Below are 17,533 nucleotides of genomic sequence, written 5' to 3' on the forward strand. Positions count from 1 at the left end.
TGCAAGCTAATGCCAACCAGCCAAACCATCAGCATAAGCAAATTCCAGAATTCAATCCACTATTTTTTTCTTTGACTGCTATAATTTTTTGTATTTTTCACTGACTTATCAATTGTTTGATAGAATTAAATGTGCTAGTGGTAAGCCTATTAAACAGTGATTGATAGCTGTTCAACCCTAGATGTCAGTGCCACAAGGAATGTCACAGCTGTGCCGCAGATTAACGGCACCGTTTGATGTGGGGCGTGTGGAAAATCAAATTTGATCTCATAACAGTGCAATCAGAAACATTTCATTATCATCATTACAACACACACGGTGATGGATAGGAAGCAGTGCAGGGCCTCGTCTGTTAGCTCTGCGGAAAACAGATGCAATGATCATCGATCTTCGTCAAAACATGCGCATTACGGCCCTGGGGAGAGTTTGACGTGATGCGGACGCCAGTCAGAGAGCGAGGGGGGGGGGGGGGGGTCCAGAAAGCTGCGAGCAGGTTAACGCAGAGCGTTTCTGCGGTTAACAGAGTGCGTCTACGTGCTTGAACTGTAGTCTGTTACACTGTGCTGCAAACAAGCTGGCCGACTCCTTCACTGGATCGGGATGCTGTGCGTTACTGGTGCCGAAAGCAAAGTCTTGTAATGCTGTGGCATCATGCAGTTAAGGGGTGAAAGGTACCCAGTTAAACACTGTTCAAACACCACAGACTCTCCCCCATTCAGCTCCTGTGAAAAGTTGGAACAGAAGGTGCACCAGACACCGAAGGCTTACCCTGTAAAACAGCGCGAAACAGAGTTAGCATGTAATAAGAGTAGCAATTACTACAAAGCCGTTTTCACACTGACTCCACCTGCCAGACAGCTGCGATGAAGTATGGGTTGCTACGTTTAGCGAGCCGCTGCAGCCCACAAACCTCATGTGTGGAAACAGAGGAAAAAGTAGACGCGGTTTTCGGAGGATTATTGGGAGAGTAATATTTCTTGCATTTATAGATATACATCTCTGCAAACACAGGGGATGTCACAGTAAAAAAACACTCTGAAACTTATTCTGAGCAGACTGAAAACATAACCTACATAAGCTCTTAGACACAGTCATCCTTGAGGTAACACAAGATGTTTGTTATGGTAAGTTTCTCCCAACAGAGATTGTACAATGATGGTTACGGAGCTGGACTTGTTAGCTTAGGGTTAAAGGTTGTGTTTCCTGTTGGGGCGCTTTCTTTGAACCTTCAGCAAGGCATTTAACCTGCACTGCCTCTGTAAATACCCAGTTGTACAAATGGAAAACATGTGGTCAAGTTAACCTGTGCCAGTCACATTGCATAAGGTCTGTTGCTAAGTCAGCAATGAGCTTGCAAAAGGGGAAGCTATGGAGTACTAAACTGACACCACTGATTCCTATGCCAATCAACAGAACTGTAAACTGATACCACAGGTTCCCACACCAATCAATAGAATTGTAAACCGATACCATGGATTCCCACACCAATCAGCAGAATTGTCAACTGATACCATAGATTCCCACGCCAATCAGTAGAGCTGTCAACTGATACCACACATTCCCAAGCCAATCACTAGAATTGTAAACGGATACCACAGATTGCCACAGAGACAAAAGACCCCAGGGTAATATCACATGCTCTGCAATAGATCACTACATTAGACCACTGTGTGGAGGATGTCTTACTAACCCCAGTGGGCTGAATTCAACGTGACTGCAATGTGCTCTCATAAATTCTGAGTATGGAATTTTATCAAGTGGAGTCTTCTTCAATTGCTTTTTCACAAATTCCTGTAACTGCCGAATAAAAATATTCTGCAGTTAAGGAAAAAAGCAACAACAGTTTGAATTCAGTAGCCATAACGTATTTAAGGACAAAGCATTCTACTGTCAGACTGACACTAGTCATTCCAAGTCTAGAGAACATTCCACACCAAAGGAATGAATGAGAGCAAGGACATTACACTTCCTGAGGCACTGCTGCACTCTGCAGTACTCTGCAGTGATGTTAAGATTGTGACATCACAATGCAGCACGCATTTTCATTTGGCCAACACCAACACTTACCAATAACTGTGTAGAATATGCTGGGAGACCTCAGCCAAGAAGTACACATCCCTGGGAAATCTCCAGTCCCTCAGCTGGAGCACCGTGACTGAGCCCAAGTGCTGAATAACAGCAGGAAGAGCTACAACTCTCTCACACAGGGACAGACAGGACAGAGGGGTCAGAGCCTGATGAACAGTCAGGACAGTTTGGCACGGTGACAACTGCCAAATATCAGATGGATTCCTACGGATGATAGCATCACAACCACGCTCTTAAACGGCATTTGGCACGGCAATAGACATAACCTCGAACAGGCCTTTCTGCGTTTCAGAGGTCCTCAGAGCTGCCAGCTTGGCTCAAAAGCAGGCTTTGAATGGCACATTGGGAATTTCTGTGAAAGAACGAAACCCCGGGAACACATACGGTCGGCTGTGCAAAGCGTTTTCAAATCATCTTGGTAAGGACCTGGCATGTGTCTGGCACATCCAATTAACCATCTTCTCCCAGGCTCATTTTTGAAACAATTTCCTAGCTCTACTTATACCTGCTCTGTGTTTGAATGATAATTGTGACCAAAACCGCCAAGAAAACCTGCCTCTACTTCAGGGGACAGCCGAGGATTTGTAAAGGACCTGGTTCCCCTGCAGTTTCTGGAGGGGTGCTACCTCAGAGCGATAGTGAGCTGTTTGTGCAGGCACTCAGAATGAGAGCTGAATCATCGCTCGCAAGCAGCTCATCTGTGTGAAGGGGCCCATTGTATCAGAGGCGTTCAAACCGGACGCTGATCAGTGTTCACAACAGCACAATTAAGGGGTGTGCATAATTCGGTCTCTGGGGAATCCCGCCCGGTAAAGCACCCTCCCCCCTCCAAGGAATGTTTGCACTATGCTTTGGCAACGCAACCCTCTGGGAGCTCCGCTAATTCTTTAGCCCTGCAAAACAGTCTGAATTCTATTATTCTTTCTGGCTCTGTCAATCTGTTGACTGCTGTTCATATTCGCGATTAGCGCCGTGGTGGCAGGCTGAGGCTCAATGGATGCCTCTCCGCATTTTCGTCCACCCCACCACCATGAGAACGGATGCGCTGCTGTCAAGTACAAACTGCCGTTCTCTGGCACTGCAAGAGCTTTCCCAGGGTTAAAGTTACGAAATTACAGCCCGGTTATTGTGAGCCCCACGACACACGGCACACTTGACCTCAACTGCTTTGAGAGTGCCCTGGATATTTATCTGTACTCGCACTACAAAAATACATATATATAAAACAAAACAAATGAATACATCACACTGCAGACCACAACAAATACATAACAAACTAAAACAGTCCCAGGTCCTGTTGCTTCTACACTCTGGGGCTTTCAGTAAGAAACATTTGCAGCACTCCAAATGAATTTGCATGCCAGAGTTGTATTTGTTCTCCACAAATTTCCTTCTCTATCATGCCTGCCTTCACAATATTTTCCAGATTTATTTAATCTAAGCCACAAATCACAGGCACCGTTCTACCTTCCAACCCAAAATCTCCATTCACTATCCAGCTAAGGGCTCAGAGGGACTGGACTAAATTCACCTTTATTGAAATGTTACCCTCTTCTAATGGGCTGCATTAGAAGCATATGTCAACTTGTCTGGTGCACCAACAAGTCCTGACCAGCAAGGCAGGCTAGTTCACAGAGCGACAACGACACAGACAATGAGCAAATGTCTTCTTATAGTGACAACCACCACACCCAACAACAGCAACAACAACAAACCCATAGAGAGAATTGTAATCATGTACGTTCTATCTCAATCCGCCTTCGGTTTCTAGCCGACTTGCTCACTAACGGCTCGTAATGAATGATGCCCAGTTTAGCAAGTCAGTGCTTGTTTACCTAGGTTGTGACACATGCTGAATTTCATTTCTTACTTCAAAAGGAAAAGCACTTCTGAGCTTGTCTGTAATAAGAACAGTTTTAAGATAATCTGTTATAACAACATATAACAATGTTATAACATTTTATACAAAACACTCAGCTCATCTGAGGCATAGGTAAGGACAGGAAAGAAAGACATTTGTGAGGCTTATCCATTTATAACCATATAAAAATTAAGATTTCTTCTAGTCTGAATAACCTTGTGGATTACACATCTAGAGTAATCTGCTCCATGAATCATGGGAGTTAATAAAGCAGGGGTATTAATGATGAACTTTAACAACACCCACATAAAATACCTCTTATTACTGCCCAGAAAGTTCATACAGGAATAGATATGCACAGAAGATCATCTTGATAATAATAATTATGTTCATTCATCCATTTGGCAGATCCTCTCATCCAGGGAAATTCACAAGCATGGCAAGGCAGGATACATGTGCATCCTAAGAGCTTCAAGAACAAGGTCATCAAACCCCTCAGTGACGATGCATCAGGCTAAAAATAAGGGCCAAGACAAGCAAACAGCAAATCAGATACTGGCATACAACTACAGTACCGTATTTGCTAAAATGATCAGGTCATGAGGGAAACATTTCCTGATCTCACTTACAATTCAACATTAGCCTGTACTCTCTCACAGCAACCACAGCGGTGTCTACAAGAGCTGCATAACCTTAAATCACAAGAACACATGCGGGGCCTGGGGTTGACCTACCACTGCACCAGATATTACCCAAGCTTAGCGGTGGTGAGGTGTCAGCAGACAGGATAGGTGCTAGAGTACATCCTGGCTATGGGGGTAAAAAAGTGGCTTATGCAACAAGCTTAAAGTCTGCATGTTCAGACCAGCAGACTCTCGGCAATGCTACCACCAAGGCCTTCATTGTGTGAATTAAAGGATCACCGCTATGGCTTAGGTAATTTTGACGCACTTCACACAACAGGCCACATAGCCATCATTTACAATAAATCACAGCACAGACATGCAGAAGGGCTCTCTCTTATCCTCTTGTTTATTGAAGACTGTTCTGGAACAGTACGAGACGTTTCCATCTCTTGCCAAAAAGGTCACTGCACTTCACAGTTTAGTCTATAGGCTGCATCACTTTGGCCCCATTTTTTTTCCAGCTGGTTGCGTTAACATGATTTATTGCGGACAAGAACGAGAAATTCAAATTTCATATGCAGCAGTGAAGTATCACTGCACCACCCTTTTTTTTGCTGCCACCTGGATAATTACAAGTTTCCAAAATTCAAATTTTTTTTACCCAGAAGACCTAAAAAAGTCTTTCCCAGCTCATTATCACACAAATCCCTTGCAATCTCTTGCAATTAACATGGGTCTCAAAACAATATGTATACTAGAGTCTTTCCTCCAACACAATGTGTTTGTCTTTTACTTTGGAAAACTGCACGTTTCATTTCTTTAAAGGCTTCTCTCCAGCTAACAACTTCAAAACGCAACTAAAATGAAAAGCTACAGTGGGCTTAATATATTTCAAAACACAATGCAGATGTATAGCAGCTAATTCTAGGTAGCCATTCATGTTTTATCAGGAATATGAAGCATGGAGCTTTTCGTGAACTCTGACCACCCATTTGTCTGTCTCACCGCTGCACAGCCAAACCATTCGATACTGACAGCTAACCTCACAGTTTAGTGGCTAATGTCATGAGTGTAGCAGGACACTTGAAGGTAACTGCTTTTGGAAATATTCTGACATGCCAGAGAGTTGTTGGGACTTCGCCTCAGCCTCAGGAGGCCACAGAACCTCTCTCTCTCAGCGACTACATCACAATTTTCAAAATAAGGTTGTTATATTGCTGGGGGGTACACGTTGCCAGCAAAAAACACACACTCGGATATTGATACAATAAACAAGCTGCTCATGAGCGATTCAGAGACTATTTGTTCAAAATGACATTTAGTCAGGCGTGCTTATGCTTTTCAGCGGATGCTTCAGAGAGCCACTGCCAGCTTTCGGATGGGATTACTTTGTCCTCGTAACAGGAACATACGGTGTCATTTTATGTAAGAGACTTAAATCACAATTCACACTCACTCAATATAATAAACTGATGTCGCATCATGATCTGAGCGTTTACCTGGAATTCTAGAGCCAACTGGACAGACATTACAGGGAGGGGCTGATGAATCTGGAACAGCAATGCACTACGGCCAATGTTAACAAAAACAGGGGCATCCTATAAGCTTCCATTTTTACAACACTTGTCTTGCATTAGATCTAGGTAAGTTTAGACTGAATCGTGTTCTGTCTTGCAGCTGTGCTGTATTACATAAAAAAGCCATACCCTAGCTTAAACCTGTGTCTAAGTTATCTGACTAAATTTTGCCAAATTCTCTCCATGAACTTCATGCATTTAAGATATTTCTGTATCCAAGGGATACATGTATAGACTATATTGTTAAACTTACACAGTGTCCATTAACTGGTGTCAAGAAGAGGGTGTGGTCTGCAATACAGCACCCATTAGTAAACTTTGTGGTACTTTGATGTGGTGGACAAAGATGATAAAATGGTCACTCAAATGGCCATCAAACTGTGTCTAGGTGAGCTCAGCTACCGGTTATCTTTAGGCTACATTCTAAAACATGTCATGCAACAGCCCTTTTCTGGATATGCTTCTCAGCAGAGGCATGGAAACCTGTGTCCACCTCAACCTTACAGTGCAAACAACAACACAGCAATGGTTTTATAGTAATAGTAAATATGTCAGAAATGACAGCAAAGCACAAATATGACAACAAATAAAATACATTACACAAGCCAAATGACTAATAGCTGGGTGAACCTGGATGATTAGCTGGCAGGTTAGAGAAATTGTACGGGGTTTCATAATGTTGTTCTCACAATGAATGACTTCATTAGGCTCACTTTGTTCAATTTAGCTACCTGCACTGAAAAACCTGAACACTTACTAACCGGGTAAGGAATCAGAAGTTAAGCATCAAATCCTCCTTTCTCATTCATCAATCCTAAAATAAACCTGAATGATGGAATTTGGCCAGTTGTTCATCTACGTCATGTATATATGTACATGTATATGTATGTAACAATGCATCAACGTACAATGCAGCCACTCAAAAATAAAATCCAAAGGAATCAGTTGGCATTATACAGATAATTTCGTAATGATGTCTTGTAGGGCTTGTGGATTTTATGATTTGTTAGCCACAGTACAGTAGCATTTACACAAGACTAGTTTAATAACAGAATGATCTGGACATCATGTTTCTCAGAACTCAGATGAAATTATCTGTCTAGACTATTTTGGAGACATAGAGCTCAGTCCCCCGTGTAACAGACTAAGGATTCATAGACAGACTGCAGAAGCTACAGCAAATTTTGTGCTTCATTTGTTCTACAGGTAAATGTCAATCAATATGTACATCTCTCATAAAATGACTGGTAAAAAGCTTCCTGATTGACTGCTATTATGCCATGTTGTCATGCATTCAACTATGCAGTCATGCAGAGCACTCTATTGAGTTTCGAAAATCTGAAATGCCCGATTCTGTTCGAAAACAGAAATTCCTCCCTTGAGTCCATGATCACAAAAAAAGAGGGGCCCTTACCAACTGCACGAGTAAATGGAATTACGCTAGGAAAAAAAGTCTTCATAGTACTGGCAGGCGATGAGAAATTTAGATCATCTTATCCCGAACGCTCGGCAATTCAGTTCCACTTCAGTGAAGTGGGCAACCACTTAAATCCAGTTCAGATGGTAATCTGAAAGAACTGTGTGTGTGTGTGTGTGTGTGTGTGTGTGTGTGTGTGTGTGTGTGTGTTATTTACCATGCAGGGCAAAGTTTCACGGTTGAAACTAAGACAGGAATGTACAGCAGGCCGCACTCTCTCACCAACTAGAGTCTCGTTCTGTTAAAATCCCCGTTATTCATTAGCTCATCGCTCCCCGAGACTTCAAAGGACTTAACGAGGACAGCCGTGTGACTGCGCCGCGACTACTTCGGTGAGGTCGAGCAGGTAGGGGTGTCAGATCAAGTGCACCTTCAGGTAGCATGCGCTCAGGTCACCTTCCACTTTTACCAACAGCACCTTGGTGCCTAATTAAATATTAAACCCTTTGCCTCTTTTTTCCTTTCTTTTAACCCAATGATACAATTACTGAGCATCACTTCAAGCAGCTACTCAATTAGTACCGCGTTCCAGCAGGAAAAAAAATGAACATTTGCTGAGTGCTTACAGTGAACTGTGCCCAAACCAGCAAAGAGTGAGGTCACTGCTTATATTAGTTGCTTCTCCATGTTTTCGATAAACACAAAAGAGTAATCAGATGCAGATGAATTCAAAGCAAAAAATGAAAATTCTTCAATTGTAAGGGAGCTCTTTTCTAATATGAAGCAAAGAACCAATTACCACATTAATTCTGATAAAAAGATTGCCAATCAAGACAAGAATGAAATGTCTACGTACTCGAGTGACGCTTTCAGCATCGTTTGCCATTGACATGGATATAGGCCGGTGGAATAAGACTGTCTACCCACAAGTCCAATTCAAATCCTCACCATGCACTTTGATTTTGGAAATTCTGAAAGCATTAATCTAACCAAAGTCATTTGTTTGAAACACAGGTTTACAGCCCCGTAATGTATGGCAGTTATTTTCAGGCAAGGATACACAATGAACAAAAACACGTGACAATGTGAAGGTGCAGCACAGTGAATGCAAGTCACAGGCATTCATGCTGCAGGCAGATAAATGGATGATGAAACTCTTCTCTGGGCTGAGTTGGGCAAGTGGTTTGTTGTATAGGTGGATGACAGGTTGTCACTCAATTTTTAGACCACTTGCTCCGCAGGAGGTATTCCTCCTGCCAAAATATGAGTGGTGTTTCCCATTACTGAACTCTTTGTTATTGATCCAGGAGTCACAGCAGCGTGTCTTAGCATGACATAGGCTTGCTTAAAAGTGCCAGGGTAACGCTGCGCATAATGCACTCTATCATGGCAGGTGGGGAAGACAAATTGTTTTTTTAATGCAAGGATTGTGGAGAAGAACAGAATTGTTTGCTTTTGTTTTACAATGATATGCAAGAATATGATTTTCTGCTGACTTGAAGCTCAGATCAGGGCCCAATTTGATGTGACCGCAATGTGTTTTGCCCTCATCTGGATATGACTAGGCAGACGCTACTGCCGTTCAATAATCACACATCATCATGAGTTCTGCGGCTGCTGAAATCGATAAAAAATGTTGTGAAATTATTAGCAAAAGCACATGTCGCCTGCTCGGATCAACAGCTCGAAGTAAATAAAGCACACAGCAGTAAAACTACATTCAGACCAGTTCCTTCCAGAAACCAGAAAAAAAAAAAACCCCACTGTCACCGCTTTGACATTTCTTGGACCGACCTCCACATTTAACAAGATTTAACCGCATTAATATGAGACTAGCAGAATCTGTAGCCTTTTTGGCCTGGCCTGCACATGCTCAGTTTGCACCGGTCACTTCTGTTCCGGCACAGGGCAGGGCCCTCGCTAATGCTCACTTTGCAATGGGCTGCTAACAATGGAGGCTATTTGGCAATCAAGTCTGGGGCGCATTCCCTTGTCTTTGAATCGGCCGTTGAATGCAAGCCTTTGGTTTCCAGGCATGGACCTTGACTGTTGCTAGGAGATCCCCGTCATTGACAGGAGGACATGATAGCATGGTGCCAGTCGCCTCACAATTGGAGAGGCCCGCTGTCTTGCAGATGGCTCACGTGTCTGGTGGAGGTGGCTGGGTGGGAGCCGGTCGGCTCGAGGCGTTAAAAAGGACCTTTTGTTATAAACCGGGCGGTGCGGACTGGTCCGTCAGCAGCTGCTCCTGGGCTTTCTGTTGTAGGTTTTTGAGGGTTAATTCACAGAAAGGAAGGGGCTAAACCCTGCTTTCTTTTGTCACATTTGTGATGGGAGAACAATTTGTGACTTAAAAAAAGAGATGTCGTTCAAACGACTACTTCTGCTTTTTTGTCATTTAAAAATGAATTCAAAAATTGTTCGAATTGTTGAAATATTCAAAAAATAAATAAAAAATAGTTTTAGAGCACGGCTGAATAAGAAACTGTTGACATTCATAAGCTGAAAAACTGAAGGGAAAAAAGATGAAGGCTTCAGCAGTAAACAGACTTAAGGATTGCTGCTTCAAATCCATGCAAACTAAAGCTGTGCGGACTTAACACCCTCACAATCAAGTCTCTGACCATACTGACATCTGCAGCCTGACTGAAAGAGGAAACCACAGATTTAGAGGCGTCCATTTCATTGATCTTACATTACAGTGCTCACATTCTACCTGGTGGAATCTTCACCGCTGTGTTCAAAACAGGTGAAGCAGAAAATATGACTGAAAACTCCTGCATAATCTGTGTCCCAGTTTAATGACCATCTGCTTGATTTCCACCTCCAACCCCTCCCCCCCATCCAAAAATCCTCACAAATTTTGCATCCTAATATTCAACTCTATATCTGTAAGTAAAGGTTTAATACAGGTAAAGACAGGTTAAGGATGACTAAGGCTAAAACACAGCAGAAGAGGGGATGCCACATGACTAAGGTTCCAAACAACTGCCAAGTTATTCAGTGTGCAAGCCCAAGCTATGCCGCACCCACAGGGGAGATGTGTGACCTTTCTGCAAGGGAACTGCTTCGGTGTAATCGAAACAATTGGATGCTATTAGTGGAAACGGTGACGGGTGGCCTGCAGAAGCCGTGGGCAACAGGTGGGACAGCGGCCTCAGTTCAGAGGTCATCCACACAGCCTCCAGAGCAACAAGACAAAAATGTACAGGTAGGAACTGCTGCAATCCCTGGATGCTGTTTAGCTTTCTATCACTGCTGTTCGGCTCACCGGAGTGCTGGTAACATCTGCCATTTCTGTGCTGACCTGATTTTGTTCATCTGCATGCATTAAGGGAAAACTTGGGCTCATGATAATAATACCAACTGATAAGTACAGCCTGTGCATAGTATTTAATAATTGTTTTGAGGAGTGTACGATTAAATCAAAAACATTCAACAGCAATTCAAAGAAAACCTCCAAATAAGCAAACTGTGGTCTAAAACTCCATTTGTGTCAATAGGAATTATGTTTGGATTTAATTGGTGAACATGTCCAATAAGAGAGAGCAAGTTACTTAACAGTAAAGGAAAACACTTTACTGCCATACAATGACCAGCAGACTCCAGCAGACCCCCCTCACACTGACCAGCAGACTCCAGCAGACCCCCTCACACTGACCAGCAGACTCCAGCAGACCCCCTCACACTGACCAGCAGACTCCACCAGACCCCCTCACAATGTCCAGTGGACTCCAGCAGACCCCCTCACACTGTCCAGCAGACTCCAGTGACCCCCTCACACTCACCAGCAGACTCCAGTAAACTGCCTTTTAACAAGGTGTTGAGCTAGATAAACCTCTCCAGCTGAGCAGAGACACCCGTACTATTAGAATGTACAAGCTGTATTAGTGGAAAATAAGACCAGCTTTGGAGAACGGATATTTTGTAATTAAACTACTTGAACTCATTCAATTTCACTTGGGTCTAAAAGCCTCTTTTGTAAAAAGTAATGCTACTCAATATTGGCTATCCCTGAGGTATCCTAGTATATCAATTACGTCTTGTCAAAAATTATTTCTTGCCTTAAATAGCCAGAAAAGGAAGTAACATTTTTCACACAGCATCTGGGAATTAAGCTGAACTTGCAATAAAACGATGCCCACGTCCTATTAGCAAAGGTTAAATGAATAATTAGAGGCAATTACAACAGAGCTGTCAACATGAAAGTCATTCACTCATTGCTACACATCATGAGCCTGCGTGAAGCTGCACAGTATCTCATTGGGGTCATTTCGCAAAGATGACCCCCACAGAGTTGAGGATAATTCTGAACTTCCAACTACTACTGTGACACAACACTACAGATGAAAATGTTGAACATCAGCACTCCATGATTAAACACTGTATATAGCTAACAAGGACACAAACAGATTCAAATATCCACATAAAACCAAAAGTGTCCATCCTAAGCTGGTTGATTAGGCTTCACCCACAAAGAAATTCCCCAAACATCACATCATGAAGGCAAAGGTCTATGACAAGGACACATTCCCTGTTGCACCATGTATGCCAAAATGCATTACCCTTTATGAGTTTTGCAATGTCCACCATATTCTTTATTCTCTTATGACAAGCAACATGAAACACAATGAAGTGACAAGTTTTAATGTACAGAACATATCAACGATTTACAGAGCAGACACAATACACAAGTCTCTCGAGAGGCATCTGAGAACACCACCCACACCATCAAACAGTCTGAAAATACCTGCTGAGTCAGTGCAAAGACATATGAGCTCGAGTGTCAGCATAAAGCATATTTAGTTACCAAGTCAGAACCAAGTCCATAAACAGAGTCACGACACACAAATGCAGCACGGACATGACGGTGTTCCATCTCATACAGTCAGCAAGGAAACACAGTTTCAGCGTGTCAGCATCCCATGCATCTTATGCTCAAGGTGCCCAATAAGAGCAACTGACAATCTACAGGTTGCATCAATGTGTGGCATCAATCAGCCCAAAATTTTAAGCCTCAGCCAACAAACACCTAACTCCTGGAGCAAAATAAACGAGTGGGAGCTCAGGGGGCACTCAAACACCAAGCACAGGCCACGGAAGCTTTTAAAAGACGGCACAAGCCGAGACGTACCTGGTCCTTTTCGTGCGGGAGGAGGGTGACCGGGGGGAGGCAGGGCGGGGGGGTGCCCGGACACCTGGGGGACGCCCCTCCCCCGGCGCTCCCATAGTTGACGCTGTAGAGCGGCCCGTTCTTCAGCAGCCGCCCGCTGTTGACGGCGCGCTTGGCCGCCAGGCGCAGCCGCTGCTGGAACGCCGGGTTGGCCACCGCGCTCGCCAGGTGCTCCTGGCCCCGCAGGTACCGCTCGATGTTCCTCAGCGAGGACCCGCCAGGGTCGCCCAGCTCCTCGATGGCCCGCCTCAGCGCCTTATTCCAGTCAACGTGGCGGAGGTCTCCCAGCGCCCACGCTGTCCCAGCCAGGGAGGCGGGGGCGGCCCCAGGCTTGGGGGGCACCGCCCGCCCGGGGTTCTCTGGGTCTTTGTACGATGCGCACCCCTTATTTGTGACCTTGAGGACGGAGCCATCGCGGACACTTAACTCCAGCTGTTTCAGGACGGTGGCCTTGTCGAGCCCGTGCGACGCCGAAACTGCGTGGCAAATTCTCTCCTCTGAAGGCCGCTGTTTCTGCCTTTTGATCTTCTGTATTGCTTCAAGAATCCACTCCGTGTACAGTGGGTTGGCCAGTTTTACCATGATTGAATATCTTGTTTCATGAACGCATGATCCATAGAGATACTCCTTTTTCCTGTCACAAATCAAATGCATCCATATCTTGAAAGGCGCTTTAAAAATATGTTGTGTGGCAAGGCATATGACAACATGTTTGTAAATCCTAGGGAACGGTAATCAACCTAATAGCAGGATTGGGTATCTGTGAAGGATATTCCTCAATTGACTTTAGTCTCAAACAGTTTGTAACTTGCACAACACAATTCCCTGCGAATGCAACCAAAACCTAAAAGAGAAGGAAAAGAGATGGAAAAAAGCAGATTACAAAAGTCAAGTTGACCTTAACTTGCCTTAACTTGACCTTACTGCTTGAACTTTAGTTCCCCTCACACAAGTATTATTTCTGAATATGGAAAATGTAAGAATATTCTACAAAATTCCAAATTATTACTTATAATTCACAGTATCAGGGGCTGTCTGAGGAATCCAGCAATCTAAAAATCAGACCTCAGGCAATATTTTGCAGATGAATGACTGTGTAGAAATCCACTACAATCCCTCACTCTGTTCTGTATTATTAGAAACCATCTTAGTTTTGTGGTGAACTTACTTTCATTTTTTGCAACTCAAACCATCTTGAAACATCAAACAGGCTGAGCTATGCCTTCACATGCAACTACAGTCAATGTTCATTGCCCTCCTTCAGTAGGGTGTTCCCATCCATAGGGAAGACAGTATTGTCAGTGTCTGACCTGCTTTGGTTAGCCTCCAGAGTCTGAAACAGTTATGAACACATATATGGCCCCTCTGTTACCTCTAAAAAAACTGAAAACACTCTAGCCTGCATAGCAGGGTTTTAGCAATGATTGTTTTATTTCTGGATGTGGGTTAATTAACTGATTAAATTATCTGTACTGCAGTGACTGCATCCAATGCAGAAGGAAACCAAGTGAGTTTAGGGTGACACAGTCTCAAACAGATAAAAGTCTTCTGAGGCAGTTAAACCCTTGCAAGCATCATTCTGACAAGTGACACTGGTGTTACATTTTGTAGTGTCACTTCAGAAGACAAGGGGATTCTCCAGATTCTGCACATTTTAAAAAGTGGGTAGCTACAGTGATCCCTTCCTCAACATATTTACAGACCAGGCCAACACAGAAAAGATGTAGGCTACATGCAGGAGACAGATTATAAACCTGTATTTACTAGGAATATGGACACCTGGAAACTTAATTTAATCCATTGGTTTGAGCTTTTAATTTTTATGTCCGCTTGCTTTTTAGCTGCAAGAGGATTCAGGTGCTAACTACACAGCTATAACGTTTCCCCCATTGTCTCATGTACTTGCCAACTAGCTAAGTATGAATGCTGCAATAAAATTTAGCGAGGTCATCTTAAAAGCTTGAGTGGTCTTGCGATTAAAATGTAGTTAGTGCTTACTCATTCATGAAATAGTCACTCAGTATTTATAATGACAGGTCCTAAAAATATTTACTGTTTATTCGTCGCCAGTTCATTTACAACACTCAGCCCGTGTCAAGTCATACGACAGCAGCTTGATTAAAATGCTATAGGAAATCACATTTAATAACTTAAGATAGCCATCGTGATATTTACAATATATTCTGTTCGGTAAAGCAATGGATAAACACATAAATGATGAAAACTATGAGTGCATCGAACAACCAGCAGGTGACCTGCATTGTGCGATTTCTCTTGCATTCTTCAGCCTACAACAAGCTTGCTAGCTAGCTGTAGTGCAAAATCCTAATGATCACACCTCACTCTGTACTGCAGCAGATGGGTCAGGACTGCAAAAACAGAAACCACAGCCTTTGCACTGAAGAGACTCCTTCTCAGCGACTCCTTTTTATGGTCAATTCTATTATTTACCAGCTATGATCTAAACCACTTGAGGGACCAGTAATGCATTTTGACATCGAGCCATTTAGACTAATGCATCGCAACTTCTAAAGTTCACAAATGTTAGAGTGTAGCAAATCTACAAAATAAAATGGTAACATTTCAATATGGGATCTGACAGTTTAGGCAGACATTTATATAAAGTTAGGACAGACAGGCTTGCAAGCAGTCAGCGTGCAAAGAAATCATCGGAGAAATGCATTCGCTTGCGGGCTACATTACACAATAAAATATAGCTAAATCTCGCTATGCTACTTCCAAGTTTATAACCCTCTAGCCAGTTAGCCAGCTAGCGTCAGCTGTCCATAGAGGCTTGGTAGCTGCCAGGCTAATGCTGGTCTCCAGCTAACGTTTTCGAGCTCGTTTAGTCAAATTCACTGAATAATCGCATATTGGATAAATATGTTTTATGACCACTTCCGACAGATGATCATCGATAATTTATGGCAGTCAAGTCGATGTACCAATTAACCTGTGACTACATTGAGTGAAAGACAAATCACAAACCTTGACTCCTACCAGCTGAGTGACTGTGGGTTGACGGCACTGCTGCCTGGTGTTACCTAAACAGACGCCATTTTGTTACAATGTTGTAGTTTACATGAATCCGACATGACACTGATTACAGCCCAATGGAGTCTCATTAAACCTTACCTTCACACCAATGTGCCCTCCCTAGAAACTTTAATATTGGTTGCAAAAGACAAAATGCGATTTCTGGTTTGATAAAAGAGACGTCAATCATCAACAACAAGCACTGCCCCTCGGAGGATTTGTTGGCTCTAGGATCTGCCAATAATATTCAATTGCCCCGCCTTTTAAGGTAACGATTAGACCAAGATAAGTGACTCACGTCCCTTAAGGCGACACCTTCGCCCGCAAACAGAAAAAGAATAAAGGAGAATTGCATCCGATGCAATGATTAACCGCGTCATTGAATAAGATTACATCGACCGTAAAGGGTTACACAGCTCACACCCGCTGTAGCAGCCCACCTTTACTGATGGTCCTCATCAAAATATATATTTTACGTGATAGATTTGGAACATTTAACGTTTGCATGGTTGTAATTTGTTGGCTGTAACTGTAGCTAGTAAGACATATTTTATATACTAAACTAACTTATGTCTGCTGGGCTGTAGCTATCATTTATCCATTCTGTTGTTTGCCACACACTACTGTAGGCTATAAATTGTGTATTAATTGCTCGAAAGTTATTCGAGCCAGGTAGCTGTCACCTTCTAATAAAGCTAGTCTAGCTAGTTAACAAGTAATAAATACATGTTTTTCCCCATTTAATAACAAAACAACTAAGCATGTGGTAAACAAAAAGTGTAACTGTTACATGCAAACGTTACATCATTGCAGTTACTTTTGCTAAACCAGCCCCGCCAGACAAAATGCATGCACATTTTGCATTTTGTTAACTAATGTTGCTCGCGATCTCCCTGAGACAGCAGCAAGCGTATCTTCGCTGTATCGATAAATATTCGCTATTCAATTAGCTAGCTAGCTAACTTTTCATTTTCGAACGCACAGCAGCGTGAAGAGAAAAGCTCGTTTGCCAGCTACCGTGCAAACTGTGTTTCAGAAATGTATCTGGAAAATTCCACAGCTAGCTAGTGAGCGATCTTATAATGTCTTCTATTCCGTAATCTAACTAGATAGCCTGATACCTCCACGCTAACCAGCTCGTGCATGTTTTACAATTGACATGATGCATTGCTGCGCTGCTGAGCTATTTTTAAACCAGAAATTATTTCAAGTAGCTCTAAGCGCATCTTGCAAAACAGATGCTGCTAACTAGCTAACATTATCTATCATGCGAATTAAAGGCAACAAGACTATATACGCCAAGCCAGGGAGAGGAAAATGCCTACTGATGCTATCTGGCTGGAAAACGTTTACTGGTAGTTACCTTCTCAAGTTTTCTCGAGGGTCTCTCCTCTCCTCCTCATAAGTGCATCAATTGATGCGACGAGTCATAAATCATAAAAAAAGAAAAATTGAATTCCAAAGGCTCTCCTTCATTTAATACATGAACGCACGCGACAGCTCGCGCTGTGGCAGTAAGGACCTGATAACAACTAATTGAAAGGTTAATCTACATAGCAGCCTGTGACAAAGTAGAACCCTCCCCCTTCTTCACTCTATCGAATACAGTTTGAAAGGAGGAGTAACGTTATTAATATTGCCGCTATGTGTGCTCATACACCGACCGTGGGGAAATAATGGCAATTTCTGTGTTTCCCACAAGGGAGCAAGACCACCTTTTAACGTTCATGGACAAAAGATAACGGACTTTTCATT

At 43.0% G+C, this 17,533-nt stretch overlaps 1 protein-coding gene across 3 annotated transcripts in view; it reads right to left on the reverse strand.

The window, feature by feature from the left end:
- Window positions 1-17,297, reverse strand: part of LOC118789736 (histone acetyltransferase KAT6B-like) — a 43,379-nt gene extending 26,082 nt beyond the window's left edge. For 2 of the 3 annotated variants that reach the window (XM_036546322.1, XM_036546320.1), the window contains exons 1-2: window positions 17,142-17,297; window positions 12,704-13,586 (exon numbers count right to left, since the gene is read on the reverse strand). In XM_036546322.1, coding sequence (XP_036402215.1) covers window positions 12,704-13,396 — 693 coding nt within the window. In that variant the 5' untranslated portion in view covers window positions 13,397-13,586; window positions 17,142-17,297. Of the gene's footprint in view, window positions 1-12,703; window positions 13,587-15,730; window positions 15,787-17,141 lie in introns of all 3 variants that reach the window. The other variant, XM_036546321.1, reaches the window with a different exon arrangement.
- Window positions 17,298-17,533: the final 236 nt, after the last annotated feature.

Source organism: Megalops cyprinoides, chromosome 15, assembly GCF_013368585.1.
Source record: "Megalops cyprinoides isolate fMegCyp1 chromosome 15, fMegCyp1.pri, whole genome shotgun sequence".
NCBI lineage: Eukaryota > Metazoa > Chordata > Actinopteri > Elopiformes > Megalopidae > Megalops > Megalops cyprinoides.